Below are 17,256 nucleotides of genomic sequence, written 5' to 3' on the forward strand. Positions count from 1 at the left end.
TAAATTTTACTGATGGCAAATACATATCTTCCCTTTTAGAACTGGACTGTTAAAGGAAGTGTTTCTTTGCAAGCAGGATGCTTTTCTGGGTATTGTTTTGTTTTGCTTTTTTGTTCAAAGCGTATAGAAAGTCTTCAGCAGAAGCTTAGTGGGTTTTTTTCCCCCCAAAATAATTTCCAAATTCTTTAGTAAGAATTTGGAATTTTGCAATTTTACCATTACTTGGTATGCAGAACTTTTGAGATTTTTCTTCTTTCTGTGTTTTTAAACAGGCCAACCACAGATTCTGAAAGCGAAATAATTTTTGAAAACGACGATGAAAACAGTAAAGGTCATTCTCCAGTAAGTGTAAAGATAAAGTTAATGAAAATGAGAATATAATAAAATAGTCTTTGGCAAGTAAACAGGTCAGTTGAGAAGTTCTATTTCACTTCTGCTGTAATTACAGAAACATAACCTTACCTGTCTGCTAGAGTAAGTGTTGTGCCATGGTGAGCTGCATCCCATAGAAATCAGTCTGATGCACCTAATCTGGAGTCTGTTTCCTAAAGGGCTTATTGAGCTAAATATGAGTGGTTTTTTTAGTCATGACTCAGGTTATTGCAAGTTTAGCACTTCAGTGTGTTTATGATTTAACAGCCATATGGATTACATGGTTTTACAGCCTCTCAAAGTTGAAATTCTGTTCTGCCTTTAGATGATTTTAACCAATATTTGTGTTCATATGCCACTTTTTAAAGCAGACAAAACACATACTGCTAGCAGTTTGAAAGAGAGGGGAAGTCAGTATAATGACTCAGGTTTTAGTTGATTTTAAGATTGTGTCACAGCACTTGCTGTGGACAGTCAGTGCACTGTATCACTAGAAAGCTAATGCACACTCCTACAGCATTTACAGTAATGTCACTGCCAACCCTGATGATCTGTAACATGTTTTTATTTAAAGCATATTTTATTGCACCTCCTTCCTCTTTCTATTATAATGTACATTGGCAAGAAAAGGTTTTCAGTATATAATTTATTAATACAGCAGTGCATTCTTTTCTCAATATATGTATGTATATGTATACACACCCTACCAAAATTGTTGGTTGAGGGTGGGGGTTGCATTGTTTATCAAGCAAGTTTTCTGTCTTCTAGTTTCAAGTCTTATCTTTCTCTTTTTTTTTAATATGACACAGCTTGAGATTTAGGATTCATCTAGTTCTTCCAGAATTCTTTTCCTTCAGTCTAATGATGGCAAAATGCTATTCATTCTCACTTTGAGAGTTGGTCACACCTGTTTTTCTAGTTTATTTAGATGCAATGGTATTACAAAATTTCATTGTATTATTTTGCTCTTTTTTAAACTGTCTGTAGAAGCTGAGTTCTTATCCATATATTTCAGCTGTTAAAAAAATAGTAGTATGTGTAATAAAAAGTCTGCACATCTTCCTGTAGCTAACCGTTCTGTTGCTTTCATTGTGATAAAGAATGAAGAAGGCAATGAAAAGAATAGCCATGGAGGAGAGGACAGGACACCAGTCATTCAGACAGTGCATTATCTGTACATTCAGGTACAAATGTGCTCCTGTGTTCACGTGAAAGGATGCAGTTTATTTCAACCTGCAGAGACTAGTTGCTGGTTTTCGTAAGAAATAATGACCTTTAAAAATGCAAACAATTAAGTTCAGTGCTGGTTTTGCATTAGACTGGTTTTCTGAAGGCTTGGCTGGTGGAAGGCACTGTGCAGTGCACGTGGTTTGTTGTGCCTTCCAAGGCTCTATATTTGTGTGTGGAGAGAACAAAGTTTTGTAGTGCCACAGCACGTAATGGGATAACTGGTGTTGCTCATGTACAAGTAAAAGTTGGCAATTTAAATAGAACAGCCCAACCAGCCAACCTTTGAGTCTGTAGCTTTCAAAGCATTCTTTAGCCTTGTGCTTATTTGTTGAGAATATCCATCCCAATCCCTAGCACTGTAGCTGGTGTTCCTCAGTTTGGTTGTTAATTGGTGTTAATTCCCTATGTGGAGTTGAAGTCTACCATGTTAAATTCCTGAGGAAAAGTTGTCTTTCACAGATGTGAAAACTTTCTAATTCTCTTCAAAAGCACAGTATTGTGTATGCACTTTATTTTAATGGTAGTCAGTAATCTGTAAAGCCATTGTATGGCTCTAACAGTAGGCACACAATTAAACTCCGGCAGGGTTGCAGCTTCAGGCTATTCTACTGACACCTCCTTTGTGTCAGGAGTTAGTCAACTTCTCCCAGAAACTATTTATAGCTATATATCATAGCTAACTATTCTGTGGTGGTGTGCAATTTTTTGTATTGCACTTAATGCTAGAGCTTGTCTGGAAGGAAGTTACAAGTAGATGGAATTAGTTTTTAATGAGCTTGTGTATATTCATAATAAAAGCAGTTAAGACACCAAGTGTAATAAACCCAGAGATTGTTTGTGGTTTGGCTTTATCACATATTATGGCTTGGCTGTTTTCACTCTGTTGTTAATGTTTATGTTAGAGAATATGCTACTCTGCAGGCTCATACCATTGTCCCAGAAAATGAGGTAGGACCCAGAAGTGAATGCATGTTTATAGCAAAAGACAGCTCTCAGCAGAATTCCAAATAGGTGATTTTTTTGGTGATACTATTTGCTCCGGAGCCCAGGCAGTAATATGTGTACAGATACAAGTTTCTGATAGTGTGCTGTTCTTTCTTCCCTTTTCCCCCTGTGTATGCACAACTGAAGATGGAATATTGTGAAAAGAGCACATTAAGGGACACTATTGACCAAGGGCTATATGAAGATACCAGTCGGCTTTGGAGGCTTTTCCGAGAAATTTTGGATGGGTTAGCTTACATCCATGAGAAGGTTAGTAAATAGGACAGTTATGACCTGTACATAATATCTGTGTTATGCCTCTTTCTCTGTGGGTTCTTCATTTTGGGGCATGCATTAAGAAGTTTCCTCTCTTTGCCCTTTCCATTATTAGTTGGTTCTTGGGGTTTATTATATTTTATCATGAACATGAATTTTATAATAAACCACTTCAGATTTTGCCCATTAGTCATAAAAATTTGTCCATCTTTTAAAAATGTTCTGTTAGATATCTGGTAGCACTGAAAATTGTTTCTGGCTTCTGGGCTACAACGAAAGTCTGTCTTCAAGACTGATCTTTAGTGATTTAGCAGTAGGTCTCCCTCTGTATTAAAAGTATGTAATATGATTTTACAGTCCATTATAAGCACTTCTATTCTGAATAATGTTTATGCTTTAATATTCTGTGGGTCTTTTTTTATTCTCTTCCTGTAACAGGGAATGATCCACAGAGACCTGAAACCCGTGAACATTTTTTTAGATTCAGATGATCATGTGAAAATTGGTGATTTTGGTTTAGCTACAGATTATCCAGCAAATGCAGTAAGTACAGCATAAAGTGAATGAAAAAACTCTTGAATTTGGTGATGTAATTACTTGAAAAAAACCCCAAAAAAACCATAAGTTAAATGACCACAATGTTTATATATGAGAGTGCTATAAATTTCTTTTAAATTTTTAAGGTTCTAGAATTAAACCATCTACTGCCAACCCAAGTGACAAGAACAGCCAACAGAAGTATTTCACTTGTCATTTACAATATGACTGTTTTGCTGGTTTCAGGTGGTCTCTAAACAAGAGGAAAACCTCTCTGATGGTTCTGCTGTGTCTGACCCATCAGGTTAGTTTACATTGCAACTTGTTATAAATTATTTTAAGCAAGCATTTATATTCTGTGTTTTTGTATAGGCTGCTAAAATTTCCATTTGTTCTTTGAAAATAAAATTTCTCTTTATTAAAGCCAGGAGTGGGATACCCCCCAGCCACCAATTTGGGTAGCTATGTTATATTCTGGCAGTTTTGCCTCTTATCTAAGAATTAATTAGCTTCCTCTGCTAGCCTGCTACCTTAGGTTAATGCTTTTCTCATGGTGAGGTATAGAGAGAGCCTGTATATCTGTTCCATCTGCACTTGTGTTCTCTTGCCTATATAGGACAATTTCAAGACTTCAGTGTCCTTGGTTGATTGGTTTGATTTTAGCTAGTCTGAGTATGGTGTTTTGAGGGAACTTAGTACTTGGTATGTTTAAAGACAAATGTAATGGCAGTGAAATTTAGTTGTAACATTTGTGTGCTGACCTACTACAAGTCTGTAAAGCAATAGATAGGTTTAGTTACTACAGTTGGACACGGATACTTGACCTGTGAGGGTAAGAAAGGACTGCACTCCCACCTGGAGAACATGAACAAGTTTTTTCTTGATATGCTGCATTTTTCTCTGACTTTCTTGAAACTGGTGCTCTCATCTTTTGCCACATAGGTAACTTGACAGGGATGGTTGGCACCGCATTGTATGTCAGCCCAGAGGTCCAAGGAAGCACTAAATCTACATACAATCAGGTATGATTGGAGTAGACTTAATGAAAAAGCTAGCAAGGAATCTAAGATGTAGCAGGTATGATTTGGGTTGTTCCTCCTTGACAAGATGAATTCAGTGTGGAACAGCATGTCGTTGACTCCTGTGCTCAGGGGAATTAAACATTCCTTCAAGCGGAAACCAAGGTTAGAATGATGTGGGCCAGTCAATTTTTCTGCCTGTGCTTGATCATGACTAAATGCAAGCAACTTCAAGCTGAAAGCATGTAATCACAGAGGACCTTTGTAACTGAATAGGATAGAAATCTTACCTTTTATGCAGTATACAATATATTACCTTAACTAAAGGTAATATAGTGCTGGATTTCTAGACTGTGATTGTGGGAGGTGAGGGTGTATTTTTTCCATCAAAGAGAATCCTGTTTATATGCAGAGAAAAGCAAGGAAATGTTTTCAGAGTGGGAGTCATAGAATTATAGAATGGTTTAGATGGAAAGGAACCCCAATGCTTATCAAGTTCCAACATCTAGGAAGGGGCATCTTCCACTAGACCAGGTTGCTTCAAGCCCCATCCAACCTGGCCTTGATCACTTCCAGAAAAGGGGGATCCACATCTTCTCTGGGCAACCTGTTCCACCCTCACAGTAAAGAATTTTTTTTCTAATATTCAGTCTAAACCTATTCTCTTTCATCATAAAGCCATTATCCCTTGGCCTGTCAGTGACCTTGTAAAAAGTCCTTCTCTGGCATTCTTGGGTCTCCATGGAGCCTTCTCTCCAGGCTAAAGAATTGCAATTCTCTCAGCCTTTCCTCATGTGAGGGGTGCTCCATTCCTTTAATCACCTTTGTGGCCCTCCTCTGGACTTGCTCCACATACTTGCTTTAGCAGATCTATGTTCTCCTTATGTTGGGGGCCCCAGAGGCGGATGTAGCACTCCAGGTGTGATAGCATGAGAGTGGAGTAGATTGAGAGAATCAGCTCCTTAAACTTGTTAATCACACTGCTTTTGATGCAGCAGAGGATGTTTGGCTTCCTGGGCTGTGAGTGCACTGACAGATCATGTTAAGAGTCTTGTCAGCCAACATCCCCGGGTTCTCCTCAGGGCTGCTCTCAATCCATTCTCCACCCAGCCTGTACCTATGTTTGGCACTGCCCTGACCCAGGTGCAGGACCTTGCACTTGGCCTTGTTGAACTTCATGAGGTTCACACAGTCCCACCTCTCCAGCCTGGCAAGATCCCTTTTGATGGCATCCCTTCCCTCCAGCATGTCAGCTGCACCACACAGCTCAGTGTCACCAGCAAACTTGCTGAGGCTGCTCTCAGCCCCACAGTCCATGTCACCAACAAAGATGTGAAATAGTGCCAGTCCAGTGCCTACCCCTGAGGAACATCTGCTCCTCACTTTGCTGTTAGGCTGCTGACCACAACTCCAGTGCAACCATCATTTATGTCATAGCAGTGCTCTGATGATAGAAGGCTTTAAAGTCTACTAAATCTTAATGGATTGTGTCTTCTAACAAAAAAGCTTTAAAAACAGATAATAATAAAAACACACAAAAAGACACAGAAAAAAACCCAGCCTTCTCTCCAGCTTTAATATACTGTTACATTTAACCTAAATGTTTGTTGGGATTTTTTTGCTCTGCTGTTTTTGTCCTCAGAGAATTGATAGGTACTACATACAAGTTTTCATGTTTTTTCTTCCTTAGAAAGTGGACCTGTTCAGCCTAGGTATAATATTCTTTGAAATGTGTTACCATCCTATGAATACTGCATCAGAAAGGATCTTTGTTCTTGGTCAGCTAAGGCTGGTAAGTACACAGCTATGAAACATACTAATTCTATGCATCAAATTGTTTGTTAAGAGAAGTGAAACGATGCAAAATATAGCAAAAAATGTTGCCACAGGGAGTGCTCAAAAGCAAGGTTTGTAAAACGTGTAATGAAAAGTGAAGAATACAATTGGAGCTGGTACACTGACATTCCTTTAACGCACTGTGGATTCTAATGGTATTGACATCAGTCTGTGTTCTGTCTGTGAAATTAATTATTACATGTCAGATAAAGGAATCATCTTTTCAATATACTTAGTTTAAGGCCTGGTGGGCCTTTCTCAGGAATCAGCTGGTATTTGTAGTTGGCAGATGCTTGTGATTATGGGTTGTACTTTCGTTGTACTAAACAACATCAAAGCATTCGTCTTCCTTTTAGCTCCTCAAATAAATTTAATTTGCCATGTGGGGGTTGGTTTGTTTGTTTGGGATTTTTTTTTTTTTTTTAAATGGGCAATGGAAATGCTTTGTTTCTCTGTTTAATTTGTAGAACTTAAAAGTAAGACCAATCTGAGCAATCTGGACTGCTTGTTAAAATTCAAATGTGGGTTTTGGCTTTTGTTTTGTTAGCCTGCGATTGTATTTCCTAAGGACTTTGATGAAGTCACGCATGCAAAGCAGGTAATTTTGAATATATTTTAACTATTAGGTATTCCTTCTCAGAAAACATTGATTATAATTTTTGCTCCTTAATTTCCCACTTAATACCCCACCTAGTATTCTCTGCCAAGTTCTTATTACATGATATTAGAACAAAGTAAGGAAATAAAACCTCAAAAGAATACTCTAAGTTGACATGGAAATATATTTACCCACAAAATTCTCTGAGCACAGTTATGAACAAATTTAGAGTTCACTGGCACATCTTTAAAGCTCTGAGGGACAATTTTGACTTTTTATGCCCAGAGAAATGGCAGCTCAATTGTTTAAGTTAAACTTTTTGAAAGAAATGTCAGACAACAGAAAGAGATGTGCAAAAACTCAATTGGCTGCTCCAAGCTTGACAGAGCTGCCAGGAGCTGTTCTGGAGGGCCTCCATGGCAGAGTAATGAAGTGATAAGGAGCAATGTAATCTTTTCTAGACCATCTGGATGGCTTTATCCTTGTGCTAATCAACTCTTTTGTTGACCATTAGTATTAACTTTTAGTGTGTTATGCTTGTAAAACAGCAATCTGCATGTTACTACTACCATAAAACATTTCTATTTTGTACATTTCGCTGAAATATGCCAGGAAGATTCCCCCTATTCTAACACTTGTGCCTCTCAAATCTTTGATTTCGTGCATACAATTCTGCTTTTTGTTTTAACTTCATGCATGCAATTCTGCTTTTTCTCTTAACTTTTCTTTTAATTTTGTTGATAGAGAGATGCAAGAGCTAGCATACCATGGAGCAACAAAGGAAAAGGATACTACATATTTTGTCATCCCAGGAGGCACATTTCTAATAATTTGTGTGGTTTAGTTAATTTTTTCAGATGATAATAAAAGACATTCATAATTTACTAAGCAAATAATGTCCATTCCAAAGATTCAGATTCTGCTGGGTTTTCCCCTGTGGAGTCTCAATTTGTTATTGAATTGATGTGACTCCCAAGTTTGTTGCAAATACTGTTAACTTACAAAATGTTTCTAATCTGTAAAATTTTGATTTCATTTGTAGAGATTGGTTATTACGTGGCTCCTGAACCATGATCCTGCAGCACGACCAACAGCTGTGGAGCTGTTAAAAAGTGAACATCTTCCACCACCACAAATGGAAGAGTCTGAACTCCATGAAGTCCTCCACCACACCTTAGCAAACGTGGATGGCAAGGCCTACCGGACTATGATGAGTCAGATATTTGCACAGCGTATATCTCCAGCAATAGACTATACTTATGACAGTGATATGCTGAAGGTTTGTAAGTGTTCAGGGGAGGTGTGGGTTTGGCTTTTCCCTGTGTTGAATTTTTAAAAAATATGCTTATACGGGTAAGCATTTCTGTAGCATTTCTGAGTGAATTGCATTATCTCAAGATTCACCTTTCATTGGTTCCCACTTTAAACTAGAGTCTCTGCTGTGTGGGTTTCAGTAGCTGCTTCCCATTTGAGCCTTACATTCTTTCTTCAGTGAAGAAAGCAGTGTTTGTAGCAGCTAAAGCTTTAAGCTTATGTCCAGATGATTACTTTCTTTACTCTGAATTCCTGTCGAACTAATGGTTGACTGGTTGCCAGCAGAAAGTGTTGCCCCTGGATGCTTTTTTCTCTTTCTAATTGATATGATTTTTCTTAGTTTATCAGCTCTTGAATCTGTGTAAATCGAAAGAAATTCAAGGTAACACAGTACAATAATGCTTCATATAGCTGTAGTTATTTTTTTATTATGTAAGCATTGCAGTTTTTTGTAGTGAGATGAGATAGCCGAATGTTTATTGCCTGTATTACATGGAATGATTGTCTACATGGAGTGTTCATCACACATGAATTATATATGTACTTTTTATTTGTGATGGTTTCAGGGTAGTTTTTCTATTTGGGCAGCCAAGATACAGCAGCATGTATGTGACATTGTCAGCCGGATATTTAAAAGACACGGTGGGTGTGTTTACAAAAGTCATTCACTTCCTTTTTTGTGCTTGAATGGATTTAAAAGAATGGAATGTATTTACTGCTAGAAGAGAAATCAGAAAACATGTTTGGTAGTTGACCATTTGATGTTTTTATGATGTTTTATTCTGTTATTGTCATTCCAGTAATAGTTAATAACATCAAATTTGAATGATTTACATTTTCTACAGAAAGAAGAGTGAAAATCTTAATTATATTTTTGAATGTACTTGGTTGTTCTGATAAATCTGCATGAGGTTTTAGAGGCACAGACTGTTACACAAAATCTGGATCTGAATACAAGGCTAGCTCTGTAGTGGGAGATCAGGCATCCATGGAGCACAGTAACCTCTCTTTGAACAGCCAGAATGGGAAGAGCATAAGGGAGAGCATGGAAACAAAGCAAGCGTGTAGTGGTACTTGCAGTGATATATTCTTCGAAATGCTTTGCTGTTCAGGAACTTCCTGAGCCAAAGCTGATGCCATGATATTTAATAGTCTCTTGTTTTCCTATCCAGGATCTATCCAGTCATTAATAATAGTATTTGCTTAAATTATTTCTTGAGAAGGAAAATTATGCAACCACTGTCACACTTGGAATGTTATAAAGTGTGTTGTCTTACAGATGTTCATGATACTATTTTATATAAAAATACTGAATCTTGAAATGGAAACTTTGCATTTTCCAAGTAAATCATAATCTGATTAAGCATGATCAAAATCTGGCAATACAAAAGACTGAGAAGCTGAGAAATACTAAGTCAAGGGTGACTGTACCTCTTCCACGACTCCTTAAAGCTTGACAGATTTGGGAAATTTTAGGGACTGAAATGTTTTCCTACTTTTGGAAAAAAATGGGGATTGGATATTTATTTCTTTCCATTAGATTGTGTCTGACATCTGTAATGGCTAGAAGAATTTCTATCTAGGGCACTTTTTTTCACATTTAAAAATTAACGTTGAGTTAAAATCTAATTGAGGTAAGCCTAAATAAATTTTCTAGTGATTCTCAATCAAATATTAAAACAGGACGTTATTTTTCAGTAATAAATGGTATTATTAATATTAAGGTTTCAATGAAGATTGGATTCATGCAGATAGATGGTTGCAAAATGTAGCCATGAAAGAAAAGGTAGTCATGAGCTTTTTAAAAGAAACACAAACACTTCTAGTATGTGTTTGAGACAGAGGATGCAAAATGTCTGGACAAAATTTGTTCTATATGGAAATGTCTCTACACCAAAGCAGTACTTGCTATTGGTAACTGCTGAATTTCTCATCTTTCATATTTCATATGCCTGCTTTTGTGAAAGGTGGTGTTTAAAGAGGGAAGACAAGGTAAGGATTCTGCTGGGCTGTGGAATTGGCAGTTCTCTCTTCTGTGGCCTCCCTGCTGAGCCCAAGAAGCATGCAGCATAGGCATAAACCAAAATTTGACATTCTTTCTTTAAATATGGAAGAGGAAAGTCCATTAAGGACATTTAATGTGATTTTTTTTTTCACTTATGGATTGACATAATTATGCCCTGCAAGGGTGTTCATGAACTTGTAAAAAGCAGGTGTTCTTCTGAAATGAGACATAATAGTGTTTTCTGGTTTTGTGCAGGAGCCATCAAGCTGCATACTCCACTGCTGATGCCCAGAAATAAGAAACTATATGAACACAATGAAGCTTCATATTTCATGGATCACAGTGGGATGCTGGTAATGCTTCCTTATGACCTCAGAGTAAGTAGCATCATCTCTGCAGGCAAAGCTTCACAGGGTTTGGAGGGTGCTGTGGTAGAATTTGGTTTATGCTTACACTATTTCAGCAGTCGAAAGAAGTGTATCCTTCAATGTCTGTTCTTGTTCTCCTGAGTTCTGTACTCCTCTTGACAGCTGGAGCCTGACCACATTTTGAAGAAATAGCGTTTGTTTGGTTTTTTAACATAGGTGAAAATAATGTTTTAAATGAAAACTTGCAGCAGGATGGTTAGATTAATATAACTTGGCTATGTCAGGTGTTTTGGGGATTATATTACACTTGGGAGAGTACAAGTATAATTACACAGTATAATTCATCTCTAGTTTCAGAGCTCAGTCAAACCGACTGTTTGGTTTCAACAATTTTCATGTATTTTGTTTTTCAGATTCCTTTTGCAAGATTTGTAGCTAGAAATAACATCTCAAACTTGAAAAGGTAAGAGATGTAGAGGTGATACTTTGCACTGATACCATGCTTTTTGACAGTGCCTTCTGAAGAGGCTGATTCATTCTTCAATGTTTCCTTTAGATACTGTATAGAGCGAGTTTTCAGACCTCGGAAGTTAGACCGCTGTCATCCCAAAGAACTCCTAGAATGTGCATTTGACATCATTACATCTACTGGAAATAGCTTTTTGCCTATAGCAGAAACAATTTATGCAATTTCAGAAATCATTCAAGAGTTTTCAGTGCTACAGGTAGATTTTCTAATCAGCCCCTTTCCTCTCTTTTCCACCCAAAATTTTAATTTAACTCAATATTTAGTTTGATGTGTTGTAAAAGGATACTTCCTTTAACTTTAACCAGTACAGAACTATTTTCACATTTAATCTATAGAACACTATCATAAAAAAGTGTTTCCTAGGTAAACTTAAAATGAAGCATAGGTTTATGTGCAAAGGAAATAACTGAATCCTTTATAGTACCATTGAAATAATGTCTTTCTTCTGTCAGACTGTTTACTGTAGAATGGGACAAGACTTGCCATTCTTTAGTTAGAGATGAAAGGTAAGGTAGTGAAAGAAGTGGTTTGAAGTTAATTTTGAACTATTATTATTACTAAATGTTTAGGAAGCCTCTTGGTTTTGTAGGGGTTGGGGTTTTTTTTAAAGAAAACAGAATGCAAGTAAAACATTTGGCTTTTTCATTCTTTCTTCCTTTTTTTTAAATTATTTATGCTTTGCTAGGAAAGAAATTACAGTATTTATCTGAATCACACTGCCTTACTGAAAGCTATACTTTTGCACTGTGGGATACCAGAGGACAAACTCAATCAAGTCTACATCATTCTCTATGATGCTGTGGTAAGGCATTAGTTATTAACCTATCCTCTGTAATCATCTCTGTAGAATATTCTATTTTGTGGGACTGTCTCTAAAAATTAATAACAGCCCATTGTTAGTCTAACCAGGAGTATACTCTTGATACATAAAAAGGTTGGCTATCTTTGGGCTGTAAATGTAAATTAATTACTTTCTTGTTACTTCTGGATTGGGATGGTTTAAGATGATTCTTGAATGTGTATTTATGAGAGAATTATTCACCTGTCTAATCAAGAACTGACAGGCTAGTCAATAAAAACATTTTTAAAATTAAATTTAAAATGTATTTTAATATCAGTTAGGTCTTTTATACTTTAAAAGCACAGAATGTAGGTGAAATTAATTTGAATAATTACAGAAATGCATTAAACACAACCAAATGCTGTTTTAATCTGTTCTTCTTGTAGACTGAAAAGCTAACTAAAAGAGAAGTAGAAGCCAAGTTCTGCAATCTTTCTCTCACATCAGCTAGTGTAAGTGATCTTAATTCAGTGCTAATTTCCCTGTAATTTGTTATAAATCAGGAATATATTATTTTCTGTGCAATTTAATCAACCAGAGGAAGAAAAATAACCTGTTATATGTGCTGTTCAGGTCAGTCCCTTTGCAAGTGGTCTGACTTTGTTCTCTGTTCTCTCTGAAAGTCAGTATTGCAGCTTGTTCTCTAAACATGTGGAAACTAATAAAGGGTAAATGGAATACTGTGGAGAGGTATTTAATAAAGAAAACAGAGAGAAACTTTTAAAAAAACTTCTCTGCAAAGGTTGAATGTGCATAGAGTTGAAGTTAACTTCTGGGTAGTCTGAGACTTGTGTCTGCCTATTCTTTTCCTCAACTCCACTAGGTAAAAACAGCCTGCTAGCCAAAATAAACAGAAAAGGCAGATGTCTTATTCCCACAAATAGAAAGTCAGATATTTTTCTTGTTTTTAGATAGGACCTATTATGAATGTTGTCTGTGTTGCTGTGTATGCTTATAATTTTGGTTTTGTTGTTTTTAGCTTTCTCGACTCTATAAATTCATTGAGCAGAAGGGAGAAGCAAGTAATGTATTTCCCTTTCTAAACACAATGATAAAACAAAAGCCAAGTGTCACTCAGCTGTTGAAGCATGGCATGAAGGATTTAGAGGAAATCATTGGTCTGTTAAAGCAGCTGGGAATAAAACTTCAGGTTTGTAAAATGCTCTGCTAATAAATTAATGGAATTAAAGGGCTGCTGTGCAATGTAATATGCCAAGAAATCAAGATATTTTACAATAGAAAAAGCACATACAAGTGTCTTGATGGCAAATAATACTGAATTGATACTTCTTCCTTTTTTTTTCCTTTTTTTTTTCTTTATTAAAGATGCATTTTAAAAATAAGACCTCTTCCAGTCAGAAGGCTCTGCCTTAACTTATCTAATGACATTCAGACTTCAGTCTTGGGTGGAGAAAGGAAAAAAAGAGCATAAAAGAGGGGATTTAATAAATTTCAAAACAAACTGTAAATATTTTAAAAATACAGAAATCTAATGACTACTGAAGGCCTCCACCTTCCTTGAAGCTTGCTGTTTGGGTTTTGTGCTACAGGTTTCTTGAGATGCTGTAAGATTAAAACACCTTTAATCTCATTATTTTTCACTATATTTTAAATTTTTGGAGATAAGGAATGTTTCCATATGTCTTCCTTATGTGAAAATAGTGTTTTAAATCCATGCTGCTAAGAGGAAATTAATTATATATGTGCACATATTGATTTTTATTTTACAGATCTCTATAAATCTGGGACTAGTTTACAAAATACAGCAGCACAACGGTATTATCTTTCAGTTTATAGCATACATCAAAAGAAGACAAAGAACTGTGCCTGAAATTCTTGCTGCAGGAGGCAGATATGATCATCTGGTATGTGCTTATCTCTTCTAGTAAATTTTGATTTTTTTTAACCCATTTTGCCAAGATAACTAACTGGTCTTCCATTCTGTTTTTTTCTTGTCTTGAGATTCCACAGTTTAGAGGGCCACAGACAGTAGGACCAGTTCCTTCAGCAGTTGGAGTCAGCATAGCTATCGATAAAATAACTGCTGCTGTTTCCAGTGTGGAGGATTCTGTAAGTCTTTTTTGGGAAGTGGGGAATTTGTTTGCTTCTGACAGTTCAATAACCTAATTGTAGCTAGAGATGGACAAAAAATAAGATGTTCAGATGTGTTCCAAAATAATACCATACTGAAATAGAAGACAGACATCAAGATGACCTGTTTTCTTTTGTGTTTCTCTACATAGAACTATTTATTAAATGAGAATTAAGGGAAGACAGGATCTTCAGGCTTGCACATTTTATTTTCAATTTAATGGGATGTATTTCTCAGCCTGTGTATTCTTTCAAATGGAAGAGTACAACTGTAGGTGTTCAGTGTTGTTTTTCCCCTACTACTGCTCCCTTTATAAAGTATAGAAGATAGAGATGGAAAGAAACTTTAAGAATGTTGACTACTTTGTACAATGTCACACATGGTCACTTGGTTGTGAAACGTGTATTTTATTATCTCTTCTCTATAAGAATAAATTAACATTGCCAAGGAGAGTGGGAGGAAAGAACAGAGTAGGCAGGGATACTGGGATACCTCAGGCAAGCTGAGGCTGTGGAGGTGCTTTGCATCAAAGATTGAGCTTTAGTGACTTTCAGACAGACTTAGGTAGAGAGATGGATCTAATCCCTTTTTTTGTTTTTTAGTTTGATGCATTTTGACACATATTGGCATATTTGTCCATCTTTGTAACTTTAACTACCTTACAAAGGGGGAAAGGTGGTCTTGTGACTCATATTTTCTCCTTGATTTTACTTTTCCTTCAGGTTTCTGTCAGCTCTTGTGACCTGCTGGTTGTAAGTGTTGGTCAGATGTCAATGGGTAGAGCTATCAACATTGTTCAGAAATTCTGGACTGCAGGAATTCCAGCTGAAATAATGTATGACTGGTCCCAGGTAGAATTTTTATCTCCATGTGTTAACTGTATTATTGTTCTGCAAGATTAGTGCAGACTGAAACCATACTTTTTTTGGGTATTTTTCTGTTTTTATGGAGGTGGAGACTTTTATAATACTGAGCATGTAGGGTGCTATTTAGATACAATAATGTAAAGAAAATCTCACTGCCTTTGCAGCGTTCTTCAGAGTATTTAAAAGTGTGACGAAGGATCCCTCCTATTAATAAATTTAATACTTAATAGGGGGTACATCAAGAACAGAACAGTAGCATCAACTTTTAAATAGCCAGATGGCCAAAGACACTCAGGTACGGAGGGAATATTGACATTATTCTGCTGTTAGAAATACAGTTTAGCAAACTGAGCTACTAGATGGATCCCCATGTAGTCCTTGAAGAGATGTGTAGGAGGGGAAGAGAGAGTGGCAAGCTGAGCTGTGCCTGTTTATGTCCAGCTGAAAGCAAACAAAGCTGTAGCCAGCACTATTTCACTGGAGTGTAGTGAGCTACATGGCAACTCTGGAGTCCCTTTTAGAGGTGGTGGCACTTACTTAAGGATTATGAGTCTGCTTCACCTTCAGGTGTCTCAGTTTGTGACTAACAGGAGAGACTCTGCAGTCACCCCTTGCACATCATGTGCTGCAGGACAAAAAGTTTTGAGCTCATTCAGTTCATTGTCTGACTTTTTTGTCATTTCTTTGCCATAACGTTTCCAACAGTTTCAGTCCCTTGGGACTGAAAAAAATCCAGATTATATACTTTTCCTAGGATCACCTGGGCTGCAGTTTCTTGGTTTGGGGTTGTTTGGTTTTTTTGATTCATAAGGAATGAAGATTTGGATAGTTCTTGCTTCTGTCTAATGCTGTCCTGCAAGCCAGTGCTGTGTAAGTCAGCATAACTTGGTTTTACAGGAAGCCAGTTGGAGTCAGCTTTAGTGGCAGACCTCCAGCCATTCAGGACTGAAAGCTGCAGGCAGCAGGGTGGTGACTGTCTGCCTGATGTTACACTGCACATTTTTACAGTTACTTACTCTGCACTTCTAGGTATAGGTGGCCCTTCTTTGTGGGAACTTGGGCTGCAGGACCCAAGCATAGACTCTGATTTCAATTTTAGCAAGCCTTGGGTGCACAAATAAATGCATAATGAAGTTTCATCTGCTCAAGTTGTTAATAAAGCTTTTCTCTCTCTGATCTGTGTGACTGTTGCACATCAAGTTACTTTAATAAATACAGGAGACTGATTGCTTAATTGGTCATTTTATAAGTTGTCATATTAATGTCTCGTTCCCTTTCTTTTGTTCTCACTTCAGTCCCAGGAAGAACTGCAGGAATACTGCAGGTGTTCTGGGATTACATATGTGGCTCTGGTGTCAGAGAAAGAAGGAAGTCATGTGAAGGTAAGCATGGGACCAGGGGATGCTTTATGGTGTTTCAGATTTGTACTCTGTTCTACTTTTTTTTTTTTTAAGGTCATTATTAATACAATATAAGTTATATTTAAGTAAGTGGAGTTGAGGTAAATACAGTTTAGGTTGTTAAGTCGTAGAAATGTTATTCTGAACAAGTTCAACATTTTAAACATTTTTATCCCTGCGTAACACTGTTATTCACAGACCTCCTTCCCTCTAGGAAAGTCCAAAAACTAGTGCAAACATTGCTTGACAGTGCCATCGATGGTTTAGCGTGGAAAAAGGTTTCTCTTGTCTCTGACTTGCTTAAATCTACAAAATGAATTCATTGACTTAACAATCTTTGCAGTTGGCTTCATTTCATGTTACAAAATAAATACAACTCAAATGTAAATCTAAAAAAATCAGTGTAGTTCCACCAGACAGTCAGAACCACACTCTTCACCTCTATAAACTCATTAGGATGCAAAGACTGGACTTTGTCACAACATGAATGTACTCTGTTCTTCTTCTGTACTCTTGCAGCCTGTGGTTCTGGTACCTTTGGTTTTTTGAAGTTGAAAGTTTAAAGTGTTCTGGATCATTAGAGAAAAGATCATTATTTTTTGAAGATTCATTTTTTGACTGAAAAAAATACTAACCATTTGATAGCATATGGCAAGGACAGCCAATGTGCCTTACTAAAACATTTTTCTTATTCACTCTGTTACTGTAACAACAATAATTCCAAGAATAAGTAAACCTTGATGATGACAATGTGATATTTTAAAGTCCTCTACAAGCCTAATGTAATGAGGTGAATGGTGTTGTTGCTGATTAACCTCTTGCCAATAAAGATTGTGCAGATTCCTAAGTTTTGAATGTTTGAGTTAGCTCTTGCAAATTGAAAGGCAAGCCTTATTCTAATATAATTATTTAACTAAAAATATTAATAATATGGTACTTAAAATTATAAACCATTATTTAGAATTTAATTATCACATTAGATGCAGGGA

At 36.7% G+C, this 17,256-nt stretch overlaps 1 protein-coding gene across 3 annotated transcripts in view; it reads left to right on the forward strand.

The window, feature by feature from the left end:
• The window catches only part of EIF2AK4 (eukaryotic translation initiation factor 2 alpha kinase 4), a 38,340-nt gene that overhangs the window by 12,040 nt on the left and 9,044 nt on the right, over nt 1-17,256 (forward strand). For all 3 annotated transcript variants that reach the window (XR_014616246.1, XM_084208036.1, XM_084208037.1), the window contains exons 13-32: nt 273-342; nt 1,473-1,556; nt 2,734-2,856; nt 3,301-3,405; nt 3,646-3,703; nt 4,342-4,421; nt 6,109-6,210; nt 6,802-6,852; nt 7,895-8,131; nt 8,733-8,808; nt 10,427-10,548; nt 10,953-11,002; nt 11,096-11,264; nt 11,754-11,870; nt 12,296-12,361; nt 12,889-13,059; nt 13,640-13,774; nt 13,872-13,979; nt 14,724-14,852; nt 16,163-16,249. Coding sequence is in view for 2 of the 3 variants with exons in the window: in XM_084208036.1 (XP_084064162.1) it covers nt 273-342; nt 1,473-1,556; nt 2,734-2,856; nt 3,301-3,405; nt 3,646-3,703; nt 4,342-4,421; nt 6,109-6,210; nt 6,802-6,852; nt 7,895-8,131; nt 8,733-8,808; nt 10,427-10,548; nt 10,953-11,002; nt 11,096-11,264; nt 11,754-11,870; nt 12,296-12,361; nt 12,889-13,059; nt 13,640-13,774; nt 13,872-13,979; nt 14,724-14,852; nt 16,163-16,249 (2,140 nt within the window). In the remaining variant the exon portion in view is untranslated. The remainder of the gene's footprint in view (nt 1-272; nt 343-1,472; nt 1,557-2,733; nt 2,857-3,300; nt 3,406-3,645; nt 3,704-4,341; nt 4,422-6,108; nt 6,211-6,801; nt 6,853-7,894; nt 8,132-8,732; nt 8,809-10,426; nt 10,549-10,952; nt 11,003-11,095; nt 11,265-11,753; nt 11,871-12,295; nt 12,362-12,888; nt 13,060-13,639; nt 13,775-13,871; nt 13,980-14,723; nt 14,853-16,162; nt 16,250-17,256) is intronic.

The sequence above is a fragment of the Fringilla coelebs genome (genome assembly GCF_963513975.1).
Source record: "Fringilla coelebs genome assembly, chromosome: 6".
NCBI classification, from domain to species: Eukaryota; Metazoa; Chordata; class Aves; order Passeriformes; family Fringillidae; genus Fringilla; species Fringilla coelebs.